Source organism: Oncorhynchus tshawytscha, linkage group LG07, assembly GCF_018296145.1.
Source record: "Oncorhynchus tshawytscha isolate Ot180627B linkage group LG07, Otsh_v2.0, whole genome shotgun sequence".
Taxonomy (NCBI): Eukaryota; Metazoa; Chordata; class Actinopteri; order Salmoniformes; family Salmonidae; genus Oncorhynchus; species Oncorhynchus tshawytscha.
In genome coordinates, this window is record NC_056435.1 from 39053210 (window position 1) to 39074537 (window position 21328).

Consider the following 21328-nt stretch of genomic DNA (forward strand, 5'->3'; position numbering starts at 1 on the left):
CAGAGCTGCCAGTCTACATGGAGCTGTCAGTCTGCATGGAGCAGCCAGAGCTGTCAGTCTGCATGGAGCAGCCAGAGCTGTCAGTCTGCATGGAGCAGCCAGAGCTGTCAGTCTGCATGGAGCAGCCAGAGCTGTCAGTCTGCATGGAGCAGCCAGAGCTGTCAGTCTGCATGGAGCAGCCAGAGCTGTCAGTCTGCATGGAGCAGCCAGAGTTGTCAGTCTGCAAGGAGCTGCCAGTCTGCAAGGAGCTGCCAATCTGCACGGAGCCGCCAGAGCTGCCAGTCTGTAAGAAGCCGCCAGAGCTGTCAGTCTGCATGGAGCAGCCAGAGCTGTCAGTCTGTATGGAGCAGCCAGAGCTGTCAGTCTGCATGGAGCTGTCAGTCTGCATGGAGCTGCCAGTCTGCAAGGAGCTGCCAGTCTGCAAGGAGCTGCCAGTCTGCAAGGAGCTGCCAGTCTGCACGGAGCTGCCAGTCTGCAAGGAGCTGCCAGTCTGCAAGGAGCTGCCAGTCTGCAAGGAGCTGTCAGTCTGCAAGGAGCTGCCAGTCTGCACGAAGCCGCCAGAGCTGTCAGCCTACATGGAGCAGCCAGAGCCACCAGTCAGCGTGGAGCAGCCAGAGCCGCCAGTCAGCATGGAGCAGCCAGATCTTTCAGTCTGCCAGGATCCGCCAGTCAGCCAGACTCTTCCAGATCCGCCAGACTCTTCCAGATCTGCCAGTCAGCCAGACTCTTCCAGATCTGCCAGTCAGCCAGACTCTTCCAGATCTGCCAGTCAACCAGACTCTTCCAGATCTGCCAGTCAACCAGACTCTTCCAGATCTGCCAGTCAACCAGACTCTTCCAGATCTGCCAGTCAACCAGACTCTTCCAGATCTGCCAGTCAGCCAGACTCTTCCAGATCTGTCAGTCAGACTCTTCCAGATCTGCTAGTCAACCAGACTCTTCCAGATCCGCCAGTCAGCCGGGATCTGCCAGAACTGCCAGTCGGCCAGGATCCGCCAGTCGGCCAGGATCCGCCAGTCGGCCAGGATCTGCCAGCCGGCCAGGATCTGGTAGATCCATCAACCTGCCTGAGCTTCCTCTTACTCCCTGAGCTTCCTCTTACTCCCGAGCTTCCTCTTACTCCCGAGCTTCCTCTCACTCCCGAGCTTCCTCTCACTCCCGAGCTTCCTCTCACTCCCGAGCTTCTCTCACTCCCGAGCTTCCTCTCACTCCCGAGCTTCCTCTCACTCCCGAGCTTCCTCTCACTCCCGAGCTTCCTCTCACTCCCGAGCTTCCTCTCACTCCCGAGCTTCCTCTCACTCCTGAGCTTCCCCTCAGTCCCGAGCTGCCTCAGTCCCGAGCTGTCCTTCAGTCCCGATCTGCTCCTCAGTCCAGTGGGGTTCTGGGTGAGGACTACTAGGCCATGGTCGGCGGCGAGGGTGGACTATCCAGGGACGTGAGGAGAGGGGACTAAGACATTGACTGAGTGGGGTCCACGTCCCGCGCCGGAGCCGCCACCATGGACAGACGCCCACCCGGACCCTCCCTGTTGTTTTGAGGTGCGTTCGGGAGTCCGCACCTTAGGGGGGGGGGGTTCTGTCACGCCCTGGTCGAAGTATTCTGTGTTTATCTTCATGTATTGGGTCAGGCCAGGGTGTGGCATGGGTTTTTGTATGTGGTGTGTATATATTGGGATTGTAGCTCGTGGGGTGATCTAGCAAAGTCTATGGCTGTCTGGAGTGGTTCTCAATCAGAGGCAGGTGTTTATCGTTGTCTCTGATTGGGAACCATATTTAGGCAGCCATATTCTTTGAGTTTGTCGTGGGTGATTGTCCTTAGTGTCCTCTGTGTTAGTTTGCACCAGTTTAGGCTGTTTCGGTTTTCACATTACGTTTATTGTTTTTGTAAAGTTCGTGTTTGTTTATTATTAAATAAACATGGATTGCAATAGCCACACTGCATTTTGGTCCGATCCTTGCTACACCTCCTCGTCCGAGGAGGAGATAGAAGAAAGCCGTTACAGTAGCATTTCCTTTAAATTGTTTAACATGGGTCAAACGTTTCGGGTAACCTTTCACAAGCTTCCCACAATAATTTGGGTGAATTTTGGCTCATTTTTCTGGTCAGTTGGTGTAACTGAGTCAGGTTTGTAGGTCTCCTCGCTCACACACGCTTTTTCAGTTCTGCCAACAAATTTCCTATTGGATTGACGTCAAGGATATGTGATGGCTACTTCAAAACATTGACTTTGTTATCTTTCAGCCATTTTGCCACAACTTTGGAAGTATGCTTGGGGTCATTGTCTATTTGGATGACCCATTTGCGACCAAGCTTTAACTTCCTGACTGAAGGCTTGAGATGTTGCTTCAATATATCCACATAAGTTTCCTACCTCATGATGCCATCTATTTTGTGAAGTGCACCAGTCCCTCCTGCAGCAAAGCACCCCCACAACATGATGCTGTCACCCCCTGCTTCACGGTTGGGATGGTGTTCTTCAGCTTGCAAGCTTCCCCCTTTTTTCCCCAAAACATAACGATGGTCATTATGTCCAAGCAGTTCTATTTTTGTTTCATCAGACAGGAGGACATTTCTCAAAAAAGAACGATCTTTGTCCCCCTGTGCAGTTGCAAACCGTAGTCTGGCTTTTTTATTTGGGTTTTGGAGCAGTGGCTTCTTCCTTGCTGAGTGGCCTTTCAGGATCTGTCGATATAGGACTCGTTTTAATGTGGATATAGATACTTTTGTACCTGTTTCCTCCAGCATCTTCACAGGGTCCTTTGCTGTTGTTCTGGGATTGATTGCACTTTTTGCACCAAAGTCCGTTCATCTCTAGGAGACAGAACACGTCTCCTTCCTGAGCGGTGTGATAGGTGCATGGTGTTTATACTTGCATACTAATGTTTGTACAGATGAACATGGTACCTTCAGGCGTTTGGAATTTGCTCCCAAGGATGAACCAGACTTATGGAGGTCTGCAATTTTCTTTCTAAGGTCTTGGCTGTTTTCTTTTGATTTTCCCGTAATGTCAAGCGAAGAGGCACTGAGTTTGAAGGTAGGCCTTGAAATAAATCCACAGGTACACCTCCAATTGACTCAAATTATGTCTATTAGCCTATCAGAAGCTTCTAAAGCCATGACATCGTTTTCTGTTTAGAGGCACAGTCAACTTAGTGTATGAACTTCTGACCCACTGGATTTGTGATACAATGAATTATAAGTGAATTAATTTGTCTGGAAACAATTGTTGGAAAAATTACAAGTCATGCACAAAGTAGATGTCCTAACCAACTTGCCAAAACTATAGTTTGTTATTAACAAGAAATGTGTGGATTGGTTGAAAAACTATTTTTAATGACTCCAACCTAAGTGTATGTAAACTTCCGACTTCAAATGTGTATATATACAGTACAAGTCAAAAGTTTGCACACACCTACTCATTCAGTGTTTTTTTCTTTATTTTTACTATTTTTTACATTGTAGAATAATAGTGAAGACATCAAAACTATGGCATAACACATATGGAATCATGTAATACCTAAAAAAGTGTTGAACAAATCAAAATAGATTTTAGATTCTTCAAAGTAGCCACCCTTTGCCTTGATGACAGCTTTGCACACTCTTGGCATTCTCTCAACCCGCTTTATCTAGAATGCTTTTCCAACAGTCTTGAAGGAGTTCCCACATATGCTGAGCACTTGTTGGCTGCTTTACCTTCACTCCGCAGTCCAACTCATCCCAAACCATCTCAATTGGGTTGAGGTCGGGTGATTGCGGAGGACAGGTCATCTGCTGCAGCACTCCATCACTCTCCTTGGTCAAATAGCCATTACACAGCCTGGAGGAGTGTTGGGTCATTGTACTGTTGAAAATCAATTGATAGTCCCACTAAGCGCAAACCAGATGTTAAGTGTGTCTTGAATTCTAAATAAATCACTGACGGTGTCACCAGCAAAGCACCCCCACACCATTACACCTCCTCATCCGTGCTTCACGGTGGGAACCACACATGTGGACATAATCCGTTCACCCACTCTGTGTCTCACAAAGACACAGTGGTTGGACCAAAAATCTCAAATTTGGACTCATCACCACCGGTTTAATGCCCATTGCTCGTGTTTCTTGGCCCAAGCAAGTCTCTTCTTTTTATTGGTGTTCTTTAGTAGTGGTTTGTTTACAGCAATTCGACCATGAAGGCCTGATTCACGCAGTCTTCTCTGAACAGTTGATGTTGAGATGTGTCTGTTACTTGAACTCTGTGAAGCATTTATTTGGGCTGCAATTTCTGATGCTGGTAACTCTAATGAACTAATCCTCTGCAGCAGAAGTAACTATTGGTCTTCCTTTCCTGTGTTGGTCCTCATGAGAGCCAGTTTCATCATAGTGCTTGACATTTTCCAGATTGACTGACCTTCATGTCTTCAAGTAATGATGGACTGTCATTTCTCTTTGCTTATTTGAGACTTTGTCTTTTAGCAAATAGGGCTATCTTCTGTATACCACCCCTACCTTGTCACAACACAACTGATTGGCTCAAACTCATTAAGAATGAAATAAATTCCACAAGTTAATTTTTATCAAGGCACACCTGTTAACTGAAATGCGTTCTAGGTGATTACCTTGTGAAGCTGTTTGAGAGCATGCCAAGAGTGTGCAAAGCTGTCATCAAGGCAAAGGGTGGCTACTTTGAAGAATCTAAAATGTAAAATATTTAGATTTGTTGAACACTTTATATATATATATATATATATATATAGTTTTGGGTGAATCCGAATACAATGACACAATTACACTTGGGGGTTTAAAGCAGCAGGAAGTTGGGCACACAAAAAAAACCACAGGAGTGTGCTGTGTGTACACAGTCAGAGAACTCTTTACTGTGCTCGCAGATTCCTGTTGCCTGGGCAACCCAGTCTCTGAGTTTTTCCAACTCGGATTTGGAATGTGACGCCTCCCTCCGTCTCTCCGCAGTCAGGAAACAGGATTACCGGAGAGAGAAACACACCACTTCCGCGTCAAGTATCAAATAAGCCATCCTCTCCCTGTTCAAATGTACATGTATCTGGACAGAACCACTTAACTCTGGACTGAATAGTCCAGCCAGCTATAGATTTTGCCCTTAGGCAATGCACTTGGTGTTGTACTACTGCCAAGTGAAAAGTAATTTGCATACCCATGATCTTGTGCTCTTTCAGTGTCAATATCTTTAATGGGATTTGTACAGAAATGTGGGCCACAAGTTAAAACTGATGCACAAACAAAGACAGTGTAAACGTAAGAGATATTAGAATAGGATGAGGTGCAGGGGGAGTCTGTGTGGGCAGCAGCAGCAACTCTCTCAGTCTCATCATCATGCCACGATTGCTTTTATGTTCCAGCTTAGACTGCAGGAATCAGGTCACAGTGTGTTAGGAAACACTTATTTTTTAAAAATTCATTCTCTAAGGAAACCAAACAGAAGGACTGAAACAATGTATTTTAATAATATATATTTCCAGGAAACTTCCATGTTTCCATATTTGAAAGATGTGTAAGCAGTTAGCTAACATTTACCAACAAAAGGTTGGATAGTCATCAGGGGGACGGTTATTGAGGGGGAGGTACAGTATTGATCAGTATATCACATTTGAATATAAGTTCTTTGTTTACTCCTTGGGTAGTTATAGGTTCATTGTTCATGCTCATGCTCATAGCACTGTATTTAGCGGAGATAAATATTATTCAATGTTCTTCTCATGTATCCTAATAATTTATGCTACCTCTCTCAAATAACTGGTTTCTCATTGTCTAATAGTCCCAAGTGAAGCACTCGTGGGAGACTGTAATGTATCACACAGAAGAAAAGCAAAATCAGTGAAAAAGAAAATGGATTCCACACCAAATAAGTGCTACTCCTATTACAGCGCACTGAACTAGTGACAGCAAACATCAAAGTCCTTTCAGTAAGGAAATTCTGAGAAAGGCTTACTTTCAATATAGCCTACCTCTATTTAGAAGAGCAGCACTTACTGTACATCTCTCCTTGTCTGTCTTTAAATCGCCTCTCTCTCCTTGCAATCTGTACTTGTCAATCAACAGTAATTTCTGCATGAGAGTCCATGTGATCTATTCAAGTGGAACAATAGCAAGTGTCTAACCAAATGCACACGGCAATACTCTAGAATTCAACTTAATCAAGACAAGGCTCATATGAAAATTATTTTCATGTAATTTACTTGAACTTAAACATCACAGATTGCTTGCCATGTCTATAATCACACTGTTGAAAGCAAAACAGTATCTTAACAGCATCTTCTCTCTCTCCCCTGTAAGAATTACTATTATTAACTATGAGGGTAAGAATAGAGCTCAAATTGACAAAGAGCATGTTGAAGACCTGACCTGAGTCATTATAATGGAATAGGCTGAGGTTAAAATGCCTGAACCATGTGGACCATATGAGTGAGATAGGCTCATGCGTGTGAATGAATGCTATCAGATAGGTCAGTGGTAAAAGGCCCACGTTTAGAGCACTAGGCTATGCTGGCTATGCTGGCCAGAGAGATGATCCCATAAGAGTGCTGTCAGAGTGGTGGAGGGATGTGGTAATGAGACAGGGGACTAGGGAGAGGGGGATGAGGGATATATAGAGAGAGGTTAACTTAGGGAAAATTAAGCGTAATGCAGAATGACACTCAACAGGCATCCAAGCGGAAACCCTGCACCGTCACCGCCAGCACTACTGAGGTCCCCATAGGGAGAGGGTCATGGGTATCTCTTCATTAGAGTGACATAATCAGAACAAGCACAGCATTAGGTGAGCTGCCATGAGTCTCAGTGAGGAGAAGTCTCCACAGGCCTCCCCAGCCAGCATCTTATCCCTCCATGTCCCTACTGCACATGTTCAGAATGGTTTCAGAGCTGATATAGATTCTCTCCTCCACTCTATCTGTAGCCCCATCAGGATGAAATGCTATTACAATGTTGAGGACAGCTTGATGGTATTACATATCCACAGTGCCTAATCCATGGCCTGACAGAACCCACTGCACAATACATGAATGTGGCTCTCAGTGGAATATAACATGCACTCAAGATGCTTTTATGTGTTTGCTTCAGGAGCATTAGTGCTTCGGTCTGACTAATACATTTAAACATCCAATAGATGGGAAAACACTCATTGTTGAGTGAGCCCTCTCATGTATGATAGCCCACCTGTTTTTTCTATACTTTTTTGCTCTTCACTAGAGCTACCGCAACAAGACCGCTAGAAATATTTAATTGAAGATTCTTCCGATTCTACTTTTGGATAAAAATTGTATAAATTGCCTTTTTGTATTATTGGTATTGTTGAAACAAAAATCTTGGATGTTGGAGTAGTCATCCATTTTCCAATATTTACCCCAAAATTACTTTTAGCCCCAAATGGGGTTTCTTCCAAGTGAGCTGAGCTTTGTGTGATTCAGAGGCTTATATATCCTCTCACAGAGAAAACCCTAACATAAACATTGTGTTGACATACAGTATGATGCAAATCTGCTCTACCTTCCTGGGAGATATCTGGCATTGTGCTGATCTGAAAAGCTTCTTTATAAGGTGCAAATAAACAATATTACATTCCCAAACTATAAAAAGAGGCACATTGAACTTCCATCAGTATATGCAGGTTGTCTGACTATGTGATGTTCAAAAATATCTTTATCAGGTGTGTGCCAAATGTCAAATGCCACACATGAATTGTTGAAAAAAATCAAATGAACAAGTTTTGAATAGTAGTAAAAGCTTTTAACAATGTAATTAAGAAGAGATTACTATTGTATATCTTTCTACGTACCAAAATACTGCGCAGTAGTACTCTATTAGGCCAGCCTGAAAGCTTCTCAATAGCAATCTTGATTATCTTGAGTGGCTACACTAGGTCTTAGCAATGCTAAGGATGTGCATGGTTTCAAGGAGCAGGCTGCCACTGGTCTGCATTACAGAATCCTCAAACAGAATCTGTTAAGATAACGGCACCCTGGTAATGAATGAGGCTAGCTGAGGTATTTAATTCATTCAGCTTCTGTCTCGTTGGCCACACTTTGATTAGATATGATGATTCCCAAGGTGGGCGTCAACCCCAGTTACATTTGAACGTGGGGGGGAAATTAGAAGTCGACAGTTTAGTCAAATAAAAGACAGAGATTAAAGAAACTTTGGCAGCCGAGTGTGAATCATTTATATATAATGTATTAGCTGTTGCATTGAGTAGTGGGCACATGAGAGATGAGGCTGGTTTCTCTTTACAACCTCTGCATTTTCCTCACTAACCAATAGTTGATGTGGACAGCCTAACTCTCAGTGAGTGGAGTTTGTTTTACACTACAGCTGTAAATCCCAAGACAGTCTGGTTCCTGCCTGGCAAAAACGATAGTGAGGACTCCATTACAAATGATCTATTATTTGAGTAAATGTGCATTCTATTAACTTTCCTCTTCCAAACCCATTTCCCCAAAGAGAAGACAGTTTCACTGTGTAAAAAGCATTGCATTGATCAAGAGAAACTAAATTACTTCAAATACTCTGCATTCATATCTGCACCAAATGTAAACATTGTAGAATAACACTTGAGAGCAAGAAACTTAAAAGCCCAACAAAGGTAAGGACTCCATATAAACTTAACTAAACCCTCAAAATCCTTCCTGATTCAATGACATTTTCAAAGCGCAAAACATTATGTATTATACTGAGGTTGATATGTAAAGTGTCTTTTTGTGTCCTGTCTTGAAATGTCAGCATTTGTAAAGATGAACCTAGAGAAAAGGTTTTCTTCCAAGAAAAGGCTATATAAAAGAAACAATCTAACAGTAAATCTCATAATAGAAGTGTCACTGCCTCAGCCATATACAGTGCATTCGGGAAGTATTCAGACCTCTTGACTTCATTTTGTTACAGCCTTATTCTAAAAAAAATCCCCTCATCAATCTACACACAAGAGCCCATAATGACAAAGCAAAAACAAGTGTTCAGACATTTTTGCAACCAAAAAATACTTATATATCAAATTTACATAAGTATTCAGACCCTTTACTCAGTACTTTCTTGAAGCCCCTTTGGCAGCAATTACAGCCAAGCTACAAGCTTGGAATACCTGTATTTGGGGAGTTTTCCCCATTTTTCTCTGCAGATCATCTCAAGCTCTGTCAGGTTGGATGGGGAGTGTTGATGCACAGCTATTTTCAGGTCTCTCCAGAGATGTTTGAACGGGTTCTAGTCCAGCCCAAAGACATGACTTAAGGACCTTCAGAGACTTGTCCCGAAACAACTTTCCCTCGATCCTGACTAGTCTCCCAGTACCTGCCGCTGAAACACATCTCCACAGCATGAAGCTGCAGCCATCATGCTTCACCGGTCCTTCTCCCACAATTGCTCAGCTTGGCCGGGCAGCCAGCTCTAGGGAGGGTCTTGGTGGTTCCAAACATCTTAAATTTAAGAATGATGGAGGCCACTGTGTTCTTGGGGACCTTCAATGCTGTAGACATTTTTTGGTACCCTTCTCCAGAGCTGTACCTCGATACAATCCTGTCTCGCAGCTCTATGGACAATTCCTTCGACCTGATGGCTTGGTTTTTGCTCTGACATGCACTGTCAACTGTGAGACCTTATATAGACACGTGTGTGCCTTTCCAAATCATGTTCAATCAATTGAATACAATCAAGATGTAGAAACATCTCAAGGATGATCAATGGAAAAATGAATATATCAATGGAAAGCTAAATTTGGAGTCTCATAGCAAAGGGTCTGAATACTTAAGGTATTTTGGTATTTTATTGTTAATATATTTGCAGCAGTTTTCGCATTATGATTATTGGGTATTTTGTGTAGATTGATTATACTTTTTTTTTTAAATTGTCACCCTGACTATAGTTTGCTTTGTATGTTTCTATGTTTTGGTTGGTCAGGGTGTGATCTGAGTGGGCATTCTATGTTGGATGTCTTGTTTGTCTATTTCTATGTCTGGCCTGATATGGTTCTCAATCAGAGGCAGGTGTTAGTCATTGTCTCTGATTGGGAACCATATTTAGGTAGCCTGGGTTTCACTGTGTGTTTGTGGGTGATTGTTCCTGTCTTTGTGTTTGCACCAGATAGGACTGTTTTAGCTTTTCTCACGTTTGTTGTTTTTGTTAGTTATCTCATGTGTAGTGTCTTTATAAATTAAAGAACATGAATAACCACCACGCTGCATTTTGGTCCGCCTCTACTTCACCTAAAGAAAACCGTTACAAAAATACATTTTAGGATAATGTTGTAACGTAACAAAATGTGGAAAAAGTCAAGGGGTCTGAATACTTTCCGAATGCACTGTAGTTTGACTCAATAATCAGCAATGTTGAGGCAGTACAGTTAAGTGAACAAAGGTGAATGTGATAGCGTCAAGTCTATTTATCGTAGACATTTTATTTAAACTTGGTCATTGATGCACTTCTATTTAAACAGATTTACATTTAGAATAATGACCCGTCTTTCAAAATGGAGGATGTTCATATTGGAAAATTATGGGCAATTAAATGGGCAATCTGCAGTAGATACATCCGTTTTTGGACTTATAAATGAATGATATGTACCCATTGATTGCAAAATATGCTAAATATTATCTTGTTTTAGCTAAATGTAGCAAACATTGTATAGCCTCAAAACATGGTTAAAACTATTTTTTAATATAATGGACGGTCAGTCCTTGCATCCAGATCTATGTCTATGAACTTGAGAGTGGTTACATTTATCAATCACTATCCCTGTGCTTTTTAGCGAAACAGCGGTGTGTCCACATAACATTTCCCCCAGAATTTAGACTTGTTTAGGTTGGTTTTTAAGAAGTTCAATAAGGTTTTCTTGTGTCTCGTTCAGCAGTGGGGTCTTCTTATGTTTACCAATGACCAAATGGACGAACACCCTCCCAACAATCTAACATGGGGGAGGTTCGATACTGCTGTGGGGTTGCTTTGCTGCCTCTTGTACTGGTGGCCTTGAATGTGTGCAAAACATCATGAAATCATCAGATTATCAAGATTTTTTGGGAGTGGAATGTTTAACCCAGTGTCCAAAAACTGGGTCTCTGTTGAAGGTGGTGGATATTTCAGCAAGACAATGTCCCCAAACACACATCAAAGCAACAAAAAATGGTTCAAGAAAAAATGCTGGTATGTTCTGGAGTGGCCAGCAAAGAGTCCAGATCTGAATTACATTCATATCCTATAGCGAAAGCTGAAATCAGCAGTTGGTGGAGGGAACCCCCTCAAACACTGAATAATTAGAGCAGTTTGCTTCTGAAGACAGTGCAAAATTGCCAGTAGAAAGGTGCAACAAACTCATTGATTGCTACAAGAAGCATTTGTTGGGAGTTATCTTGGCTGTGCAACCAAGCACTAGCTACAGGGTGCCAATAATTTTGTCCGTTTGATTCTTATTTTCAAAATAAAAATTGTAAGCTAAAGTTTACAAAAATAAATGTGGTTTTGCAATGTTGAAAATCCAATAAAATGTATTTTTAGTTCAACTTGTTTTACAAGAAATAGGGAATTATTTACTGCAATGCTCTACTTTCCGGCTACCCGGATAAAGCACGAAATAAACTTCAGTTAGTGCTAAATAAGGCTGCTAGAATCCTGACTAGAACCAAAAAATGTGATCATATTACTCCAGTGCTAGCCTCCCTACATTGGCTTCCTGTCAAGGCAAGGGCTGATTTCAAGGTTTTACTGCTAATCTACAAAGCATTACATGGGCTTGCTCCTACCTATCTCTCTGATTGGTCCTGCTGTACATACCGTTTCATACCGTCCCTAGGAGGGGTGCGTCACTTGAGTGGGTTGAGTCACTGATGTGATCTTCCTGTCTGGGTTGGCGCCCCCCCTTGGGTTGTGCCGTGGCGGAGATCTTTGTGGGCTATACTCGGTCTTGTCTCAGGATGGTAGGTTGGTGGTTGAAGATATCCCTCTAGTGGTGTGGGGGCTGTGCTTTGGCAAAGTGGGTGGGGTTATATCCTTCCTGTTTGGCCCTGTCCGGGGGTGTCATCGGATGGGGCCACAGTATCTCCTGACCCCTCCTGTCTCAGCCTCCAGTATTTATGCTGCAGTAGTTTATGTGTCGGGGGGCTAGGGTCAGTTTGTTATATCTGGAGTAGTTCTCCTGTCCTATCCGGTGTCCTGTGTGAATTTAAGTATGCTCTCTCTAATTCTCTCTTTCTCTCTCTCGGAGGACCTGAGCCCTAGGACCATGCCTCAGGACTACCTGACATGATGACTCCTTGCTGTCCCCAGTCCACCTGGCTGTGCTGCTGCTCCAGTTTCAACTGTTCTGCCTGTGATTATTATTATTTGACCATGCTGGTCATTTATGAACATTTGAACATCTTGGCCATGTTCTGTTATAATCTCCACCCGGCACAGCCAGAAGAGGCCTGGTTCCTCTCTAGGTTTCTTCCTAGGTTTTTCCTAGAACTCCTTTCTAGGGAGTTTTTCCCAGCCACCGTGCCTCTACACCTGCATTGCTTGCTGTTTGGGTTTTAGGCTGGGTTTCTGTACAGCACTTTGAGATATCAGCTGATGTACGAAGGGCTATATAAATACATTTGATTTGATTTGATTTAAGAGAAGTGCAAAGCTGAAAATATATTTGTCCAAACTGTATCAGCCAGGGTACTGTCTATGACTGCAGAATTACACAGAATAAATATAGCATATTTCATACTGCGTACTTGTATAATTCTAACCGGCGCATAATTGGGGAGTTCTGGGTAAATGAAATAATCAGGCCGTGAGCTAACAGCTGTTGCTGCATTGACATCCATCCAAGTGCTTCGGTGTGACCTTTTTGGAACACCATTGTTTCAGTAGATAAAACCTCTGATCTGTAATCATCTGCTATTAATGTCACATTAGCTTCTATTTTATGCAAAATATCTGGGCATAACTGAGAGTAAAATCATATTCCTAACCAAAAGCCAGAGTGACACCCTTCACACCTGGCATGAATTACCTGGCCCTTATTAATTCTTAAAATTGGAATTTGTCACACTATACCACTAGAGGAAGAGAGGCTAATTGGTATTTGGTCAAGAGTTAAATACCTACATCATGTAAAATATATGAAATAAAAATAAAATGGATTAAGTCACACTGATTAATATTGAAAGGCTGGTGTACATGGCATGCATATACAGTATAGTGTATGAACTTGCAGCTTTACTCACCCTATACCACACGATCTCTCGAAGTCTTCCATCAGTCTTGAAGTTGCACTTCAGGGTGACAGTCTCTCCCACAACAACAGGAGGAAGGGGCTCAATGGTTACTGTCAAATATCCTATAGGGCAGAAGACAGAAATAATGAGCATGGTTTGTAACGTCACTTCATGACTATATACAGTGCCTTCAGAAAGTGTTCACAACCCTTGACTTTTTACAGATTTTGTTGTGTTAGAGCCTGAATTGAAATGGCCTGCACACAATACCCCATAATGTCAAAGTGGAATGATGTTTTTCTTCATTTTTTACAAATTAATACAAAATGAAAAGCTGAAATGTCTTGAGTCAATAAGAATTCAACCCCTTTGTTATGGCAATCCTGAATAAGTTCAGGAGTAACAATGTGCTCTACAAGTCACATAAGTTGCATGGATTGTTTAATATGATTTTTTAATGACTACCCCATCTATGTACCCCACACATACAATTATCTGTAAGGTCCCTCAATTGAGCAGTGAATTTCAAAAACAGATTCAACCACAAGGACCAGGGAGGTTTTCCAAAGTCTCGCAAATAATGGCACCTATTGGTAGATGGGTAAACATTCAAAAAGGAGACATTGGATATCCCTTTGAGCATGGTGAAGTTATTAATTACACTTTGGATGGTGTATCAGTAGACCCAGTCACTGCAAAGATACCGGTGTCCTTCCTAACTCTGGTGTCAGAGAGGAAAGAAACTGCGCAGGGATTTCACAATTAGGTTGATGGTACCTTTAAAAGAGTTACAAACTGAGGATGGATCAACATCATTGTAGTTACTCCACAATACTATCCTAAATTTTAGAGGGAAAAGAAGGAAGCTTATACAGAATAAAAAATATTCCAAAACATGCATCCTGTTTGCAACTAGGCACTGAAGTAATTCTGCAAAAATGTGGGAAAGCAATTAACTGCATGTCCTGAATACAAAGTGTTACAGTATATTTTGCGAAAATCTAATACAACACATTACTGAGTACTACTCTCCATATTTTTAGGCATAGTGGTAGCTGTATCATGTTATGGGTATGCTTGTAATCGTTAAGGACTGGGGAGTTTTCAGGATAAAAAATAAACGGAATGGAGCTAAGCACAAGCATAATAATCCTAGAGGAAAACCTGGTTCAGTCTGCTTTCCACAAGACACTGGGAGATGAATTCAGCTATCAGCAGGTCAATAACCTAAAGCACAAGGCAAAATCTACACTGGAGTTGCTTACCAAGAAGACAGTGAAAGTTCCTGAATGTCTGAGTTACAGTTTTGACTTAAATACACTTGAAAATCTATAGCAAGACATGAAAATGGTTGTCTTGCAATGATAAAGCTCTTAGAGAGTTACCTAGAAAAATTCACAAGTTTAATCGCTGCCAAAGGTGCTTCTACAAAATACTCAAGGGTGTGAATACTTATGTATATGAGATATTTCTCTATTTAAGTTTCTATAAATTAGTAACATTTTCTAAAAACACGTTTTCACTTTGTCATTAAGGGGTATTGTGCGTAGATGGGTGAGAAAAAAATACTTAATCCATTTTGAATTCAGGCTGTAATAACAAATGTGGAATAAGTCAAGGGGTAGGAATACCTTCTGAAGGCTCTGTAATAGGAAGCTTGCTATCAACAATTCAATGGTAGATCAAACTCTGATCCCTGTTAGTGGAACATCAGCACATGCATATTGATATGATTGTTTCAAACATGGAAATATGTCTAGTTTGACGAAATGTTGTATTATTATACTTATAGAGTCTATTTCAGTGGGACTTTCTAAATATTGACTTGATCTGAAACAGATTATATAATGTATTGACATGTTTTGTTTTTCATTACTACATGTATGGGGAATACATTTTCAGGGGATTGCACACTTCTCATTTAAATTAATTAGAAAAGGGACCAAAAGCAGTGTAAGGTACTGTATACACATGTATTATTCTTGTATTTTAAATAGATTTGGATTACACCACAGTAAACATCCAAAACCAATATCTCTTACTTCTGATTGAATGCCCAACATGATTTATTCAAAGTTTTCTCAAATGTTTGAGGTCCCAATAGACAAAAACAGTGACAAATACATGGATTCAAAACCAACCAAAACCAAACCAAAATAAAATTAGTCTGTGCAAAGCTCCGCATGTTTTGTGTGTTGTTTCAGCAACTTTCGCTTATGTTATGATAACTAGAGAAGAAACAGCTGAAGTGAAACAAATGTTACTGAAACAACATAAACCTTGCTCAGCTATACTTTGTACATTCTTATATACAGTATAACAGCTTTGTCTGTGTAAAATTAGAAAAAAAACATATATCAGGCTGTTTGACATTGGATTAACTTCCTCTCTCAAGCAGCACCAACTTGCACATACAGTGCCTTCAGAACGCATTCATACCCATTGACTTATTCCACATGTTTTGTTACAGCCAGAATAAAAAAATGTATTCAATATTTTTTTGTATCATCTATGTACACAATACCCAAAATTGACAAAGTAAAACATGTTTTAAAGAAATATCAAATGTATGACTCAACTGTTGCTTCTCAAAGCCCAGCTAACTGGGCTGCCAGATTTTCTATCTTAAAACAGACTCACAGTGGGAAGGAGCTCTCTTCTTCCCTCCAGTCACTTACAGTAAGTCACACATTACTGTTCTGTTATAATCTCCACCACGCACAGCCAGAAGAGGACTGGCCACCTCTCAAAGCCGGGTTCCTCTCTAGGTTTCTTCCTAGGTTCCAGCCTTTCTAGGGAGTTTTTCCTAGCCACCGTGCTTCTACACCTGCATTGCCTGCTGTTTGGGGTTTTAGGCTGGGTTTCTGTACAGCACTTTGTGACATCAGCTGATGTACGAAGGGCTTCATAAATACATTTGATTGATTGATTACTGTACCTTAGCAGTCTTTTCAGGTGTGGTAGATTTCTTCGGTTGATATAAATCCCAACCTTGCCATGAACGAATATGGGTAGGACAGCGACACGTTTGTAATTAATCACAATATGCCCCCTCAGTAAACTGCAGCAGCATCTGAGTTTGGTGAAAATTAGTTTACCAAAGAGAGTATTCAGCACCATGGAGAGCTCCTGTACAGACTTCAGGGTCTGACAAACTGCTGCTGTACGTTTGCTCAGCTCCTCTACTAGCACTCCCAATGAGAATAACTTTTACTGTACCTCACTCTCTCATTAATACAACAACCAGTTAACCGTAAGTGATACTGTACATTTCGGTGTTCATCAAGGTTCCTTTTTAGGACCAATATTGTTTTCACTATATATTTTACCTCTTGGTGATGTCATTCGGAAACATAATGTTAACTTTCACTGCTATGCAGATAACACACAGCTGGACATTTCGATGAAACATGGTGAAGACCCAAAATTGCCCTCGATGGAAGCCTGTATTTCAGACATAAGGAAGCGGATGGCTCCAAATGTTCTACTTTTATGCTTGTTCTAGGTCCCAAGAAACAAAGAGATCTTCTGTTGAATATGACAATTAATCTTGATGGTTGTACAGTCGTCTCAAATAAAACTGTGAAGGACCTCGACGTTACTCTGGACCCTGATCTCTATTTTGATGAACATATCAAGACTGTTTCAAGGACAGATTTTTCCCATCTACATAACATTGCAAAAATCAGAAACTTTCTGTGCAAAAATGATGCCGAAAAATTAATCCATGCTTTTATCACTTCTAGGTTAGACTACTGCAATGCTCTACTTTCCGGCTGCCGGGGTAAAGCACTAAATAAACTTCAGTTAGTGCAAAACACGGCTGCTAGAATCTTGACTAGAACCAGAAAATTTTATCATATTACTCCAGTTCTAGCCTCTCTACACTGGTTTCCTGTTAAGGCAAGGACTGATTTCAAGGTTTTACTGCTAACCTACAAAGCATTACATGGGATTGCTCCTCCCTATCTTTCTGATTTGGTCCTGCCGTACATACCTACATGTACGCAATGGTCACAAGACGCAGGCCTCCTAACTGTCCCTAGAATTTCTAAGCAAACAGCTGGAGGCAGGGCTTTCTCCTATAGAGACCCATTTTTATGGAATGGTCTACCTACCCATGTGAGAGACGCAGACTCGGTCTCAACATTTAAGTCCTTATTGAAGACTCATCTCTTCAGTAGGTCCCATGATTGAGTGTAGTCTGGCCCAGGAGTGTGAAGGAGAACGGAAAGGCACTGGAGCAACGAACCACCCTTGCTGTCTCTGCCTGGCCGGTTCCCCTCTCTCCACTGGGATTCTTTGAGTCACTGGCTTACTGGTGCTCTTCAATGCCGTCCCTAGGAGGGGTGCGTCACTTGAGTGGGTAGAGTCACTGACGTGATCTTCCTGTCTGGGTTGGCGCCCCCCCTTGGGTTGTGCCATGGCAGAGATATTTGTGGCCTAAACTCTGCCTTGTCTCAGGATGGTAAGTTGGTGGATGAAGATATCGATCTAGTGGTGTGGGGGCTCTGCTTTGGAAAAGTGGGTGGGGTTATATTCTGCCTGTTTGGCCCTGTCCCGGGGTTTAGTTGGATGGGGCCACAGTGTCTCCCGACCCCTCTTGTCTCAGCCTCCAGTATTTATGCTGCGGTAGTTTGTGTCTGGGGGCTAGGGTCAGTCTGTTATATCTGGAGTCCTGTGTGAATTTAAGTATGCTCTCTCTAATTCTTTCTTTCTTTCTCTCGGAGGAGGACCTGAGCCCTAGGACCACACCTCAGCACTACCTGGCATAATGACTCCTTGCTGTCCCCAGTCCACCTGGCCGTGCTGCTGCTCCACTTTCAACTTTTCTGCCTGCGGCTATGGAATCCTGACCTGTTCACCAGACGTGCTACCTGTCCCAGACCTGCTTTTTTCAACTCTCTAGAGGCAACAGAGATACTCTGAATGATCGGCTATGAAAAGCTACGGACTTACTCCTGAGGTGCTGACCTGTTGCACCCTCGACAACCACTGTGATTATTATTATTTGACCATGCTGGTCATCTATGAACATTTGAACATCTTGGCCATGTTCTGTTATAATCTCCACCTGGTACAGCCAGAATAGGACTGCCCACCCCTCATAGCCTGGTTCCTCTCTAGGTTTCTTCCTAGGTTCTGGCCTTTCTAGGGAGTTTTTCCTAGCCACTGTGCTTCTACACTTCCATTGCTTTCTGTTTGGGGTTTTAGGCTGGGTTTCTGTACAGCACTTTGAGATATCAGCTGATGTAAGAAGGGCTTCATAAATACATTTGATTTGATTTGATGAGTGATGCCAATGCAATTGTGTAGAAAACCCTCATCTCAGTTTTCAAATGTCTCTAGCTGTATGTTTGCTATGGAAAGCCAACTGTTTAATGCATGTTAGAAGACTATTTAGAAGGATCCAAACTTGTATGCAACTAAACATGTGGTAAGTCTGACATACTGTAATATAATTCTACACACATTAATTGTGATAGTGTGTTGCTTGTCATAGTCAACAGGCCTTTAAAGTGACACCACAGACCTGTGATGGAACGATTAAGCTCCACAGCTTGAGGAAAGACTAAGGTCTCTCCTTTTTAAAGCACCTCCATACACTTATTACAGAATCTTACTTTAATCATCAGACTTGAGAAATCCTCTCTGTGGAGTTGATTTGAATGGATAAGCCCAGCTGAAGACTGCAGGTCATTAACACGAGCTGATGCTCTTCGAGCAAATCCCAACCACTTAGTACCGACGCTCCACATTGCTCTCTAAGACATGAGGAGCCCAGCCACGGCTCGTACAGTACTGGCCTCCCTCCCTGTGAGTTCTCTTTAAATGGATGCAACTCTCACATGTTGAAGGGAAATAAAAAATGTAACCATGGAAATGTCAACTGAGTCAGTGGGATGCAATGTCACTCACCAGGGGAAAGAGTCTATCATGCCTTGTCTAAATGTCACAGTAGAGGCTGTGGAAACTTATCACTGTATGAATAATGCAGTTCCACATACAGTGCCTTCAGAAAGTTTTCATACCCCTTGACTTATTCCACATTTTGTTGTGTTACAGCCAGAATAAAACATGTATTAAATATATATTTTTTGCATCCATATACACACAATACCCCATAATGACAAAGTAAAACACGTTTAAAAAAAATATCTAATTTACATAAGTATTCACACCCCTTGCAATGACACTCCAAATTGAGCTCAGGTCCATCCAATTTCCATTGATCATTCTTGAGATGTCACTACAACTTGATGTCACTACAACCACCTGTGGCCAATTCAATTGTTTGGACATTATTTAGAAATAAATACACCTGTCTACAGAAGGTCCCACAGTTGACATTGCATGTCAGAGCAAAACTTATACCATGAAGTCCAAGGAACTGTCCATAGATCTCAGTGATAGAATTGTAATGAGGCATACTATATATCTGGGGAAGGGTAGAAAACAATTTTTACAGTGTTGAAAGTTTCCAAAACTGCTGTGGTCTCCAGCATTGGGAATTAAAAACATATGGAACTACCCAGACTTTGCCTAGAGCTGGCCATCCGACCAAACAGAGCAACCGGGTAAGAAGGACCTTGATCAGGAAGGTGACCAAGAAACCAATGACCACTCTGACAGAACTACAGTTCCTTGGTGGAGATGGGAGAATCTGCCAGAAGGAGAATAGACTCTAGAGCACTTCACCAACCTGGGATTTATGGGAGAGGGGCCAGACAGAAGCCACCCCTTAGAAAAACATGACAGCACACCAGGAGTTTGCAAAAAGGCACGTGAAAGATTCTGAGAGCATAAGGCACAAGATTCTGTGGTCTGAATGCAGAACACTATGTCTGGAGTAAACCAGGCTCAGCTCATCACCCGTCTAACACCATCCCTACAATGAAGCACTGTGGTGACACCATCATGCTATGGGGATGCTTTTCAGCAGCAGGGACTGGGCGACTGGTAAGGATAGAGGGAACAATGAATGGAGCCAAATACAGGAAAATCAATGATGAGAACCCGCTTCAGAGTGCAAATTACCTTAGACTGGGGCAAATATTTACATTTCAACAGGACAATGACCCCAAGCATACAGCCAAAGCAACACTGAAATAGCTTCAGAACAAGTATGTGAATGTCCTTGAGTGGCCCAGCAAAAGCCAAAACTTGAATCCCATGAAACATCTGTGGAAAGACTTGAAGGTTTGCTGTTCATCGATGCTCCCTGTTAAACTTAACAGAGCTTAAGAAAATCTGCAAGGAAGAATGGGAGAAAATCACCAAATCCATATGTGCAAAGCTGATACAGATACATCCAAATCAAGTCAAATCAATCTGTATTTGTCACATGTGCAGAATACAGCATGTGTAGACCTTACAGTGAAATGCTTACTTACAAATGCAACAATGCAGTTTTAAGTTTAAAAAAAAGTATTTTGTAAAATAAACTGAAGTAAAAAATAAGTAACTTAAATAAAAAATAAGAAAAATAAGAACAAAAAATTATTAAGGAGCAACAATAAAATAACAGTAGCAAGGCTTTACACAGGGGGTGGCGGTACAGAGTCAGTGTGCAGGGGCACCGGTGAGTTGAGGTAATTGAGGTAATATGTACATAGGTAGGGAAAAGGTAAAGTGACTATACATGGATAATAAACAGAGAGTAGCAGGAGCGTAAAAATGGGGTTGGGGGGGAAATGTAAATAGTCCGGGAACGATTTGATAAGCTGTTCAGGAGTCTTTTAGCTTGGGGGTAGAAGCTGTTAAGAAGCCTTTTTCACCTAGACTTGGTGCTCCAGTACAGCTTGCCCAGAGGTAGTAGAGAGAACAGTCTATGACTAGGGAGGCTGGATTCTGGCAATTCTTTGGGCCTTCCTCTGACACCACCTGGTATAGAAGTCCTGGATGGCAGGAAGCTTGGCCCCAGTGATGTACTGGGTTGTTCTCACTACCCTCTGTAATGCCTTGTGGTCAGAGGCCGAGCAGTTGCCATACCAGGCAGTGATGCAACCTGTCAGGATGCTCTAAATGGTGCAGCTGTAGAACTTATTGAGGGTCTGAGGGACCCATGCCAAATCGTTTCAGTCTCCTGAGTGGGAATAGGCATTGTCATTCCCTCTTCACGACTGTCTTGGTGTGTTTGGATCATG

General features: G+C 42.1%; 1 protein-coding gene across 2 annotated transcripts in view; it reads right to left on the bottom strand.

Moving 5' to 3' along the window:
- igsf21a (immunoglobin superfamily, member 21a) overlaps nt 1-21328 on the bottom strand; it is a 265545-nt gene that overhangs the window by 151806 nt on the left and 92411 nt on the right. For both annotated transcript variants that reach the window (XM_024427139.2, XM_024427138.2), the window contains exon 2: nt 13191-13303. In XM_024427139.2, the coding sequence (XP_024282907.1) occupies nt 13191-13303 (113 nt within the window). The remainder of the gene's footprint in view (nt 1-13190; nt 13304-21328) is intronic.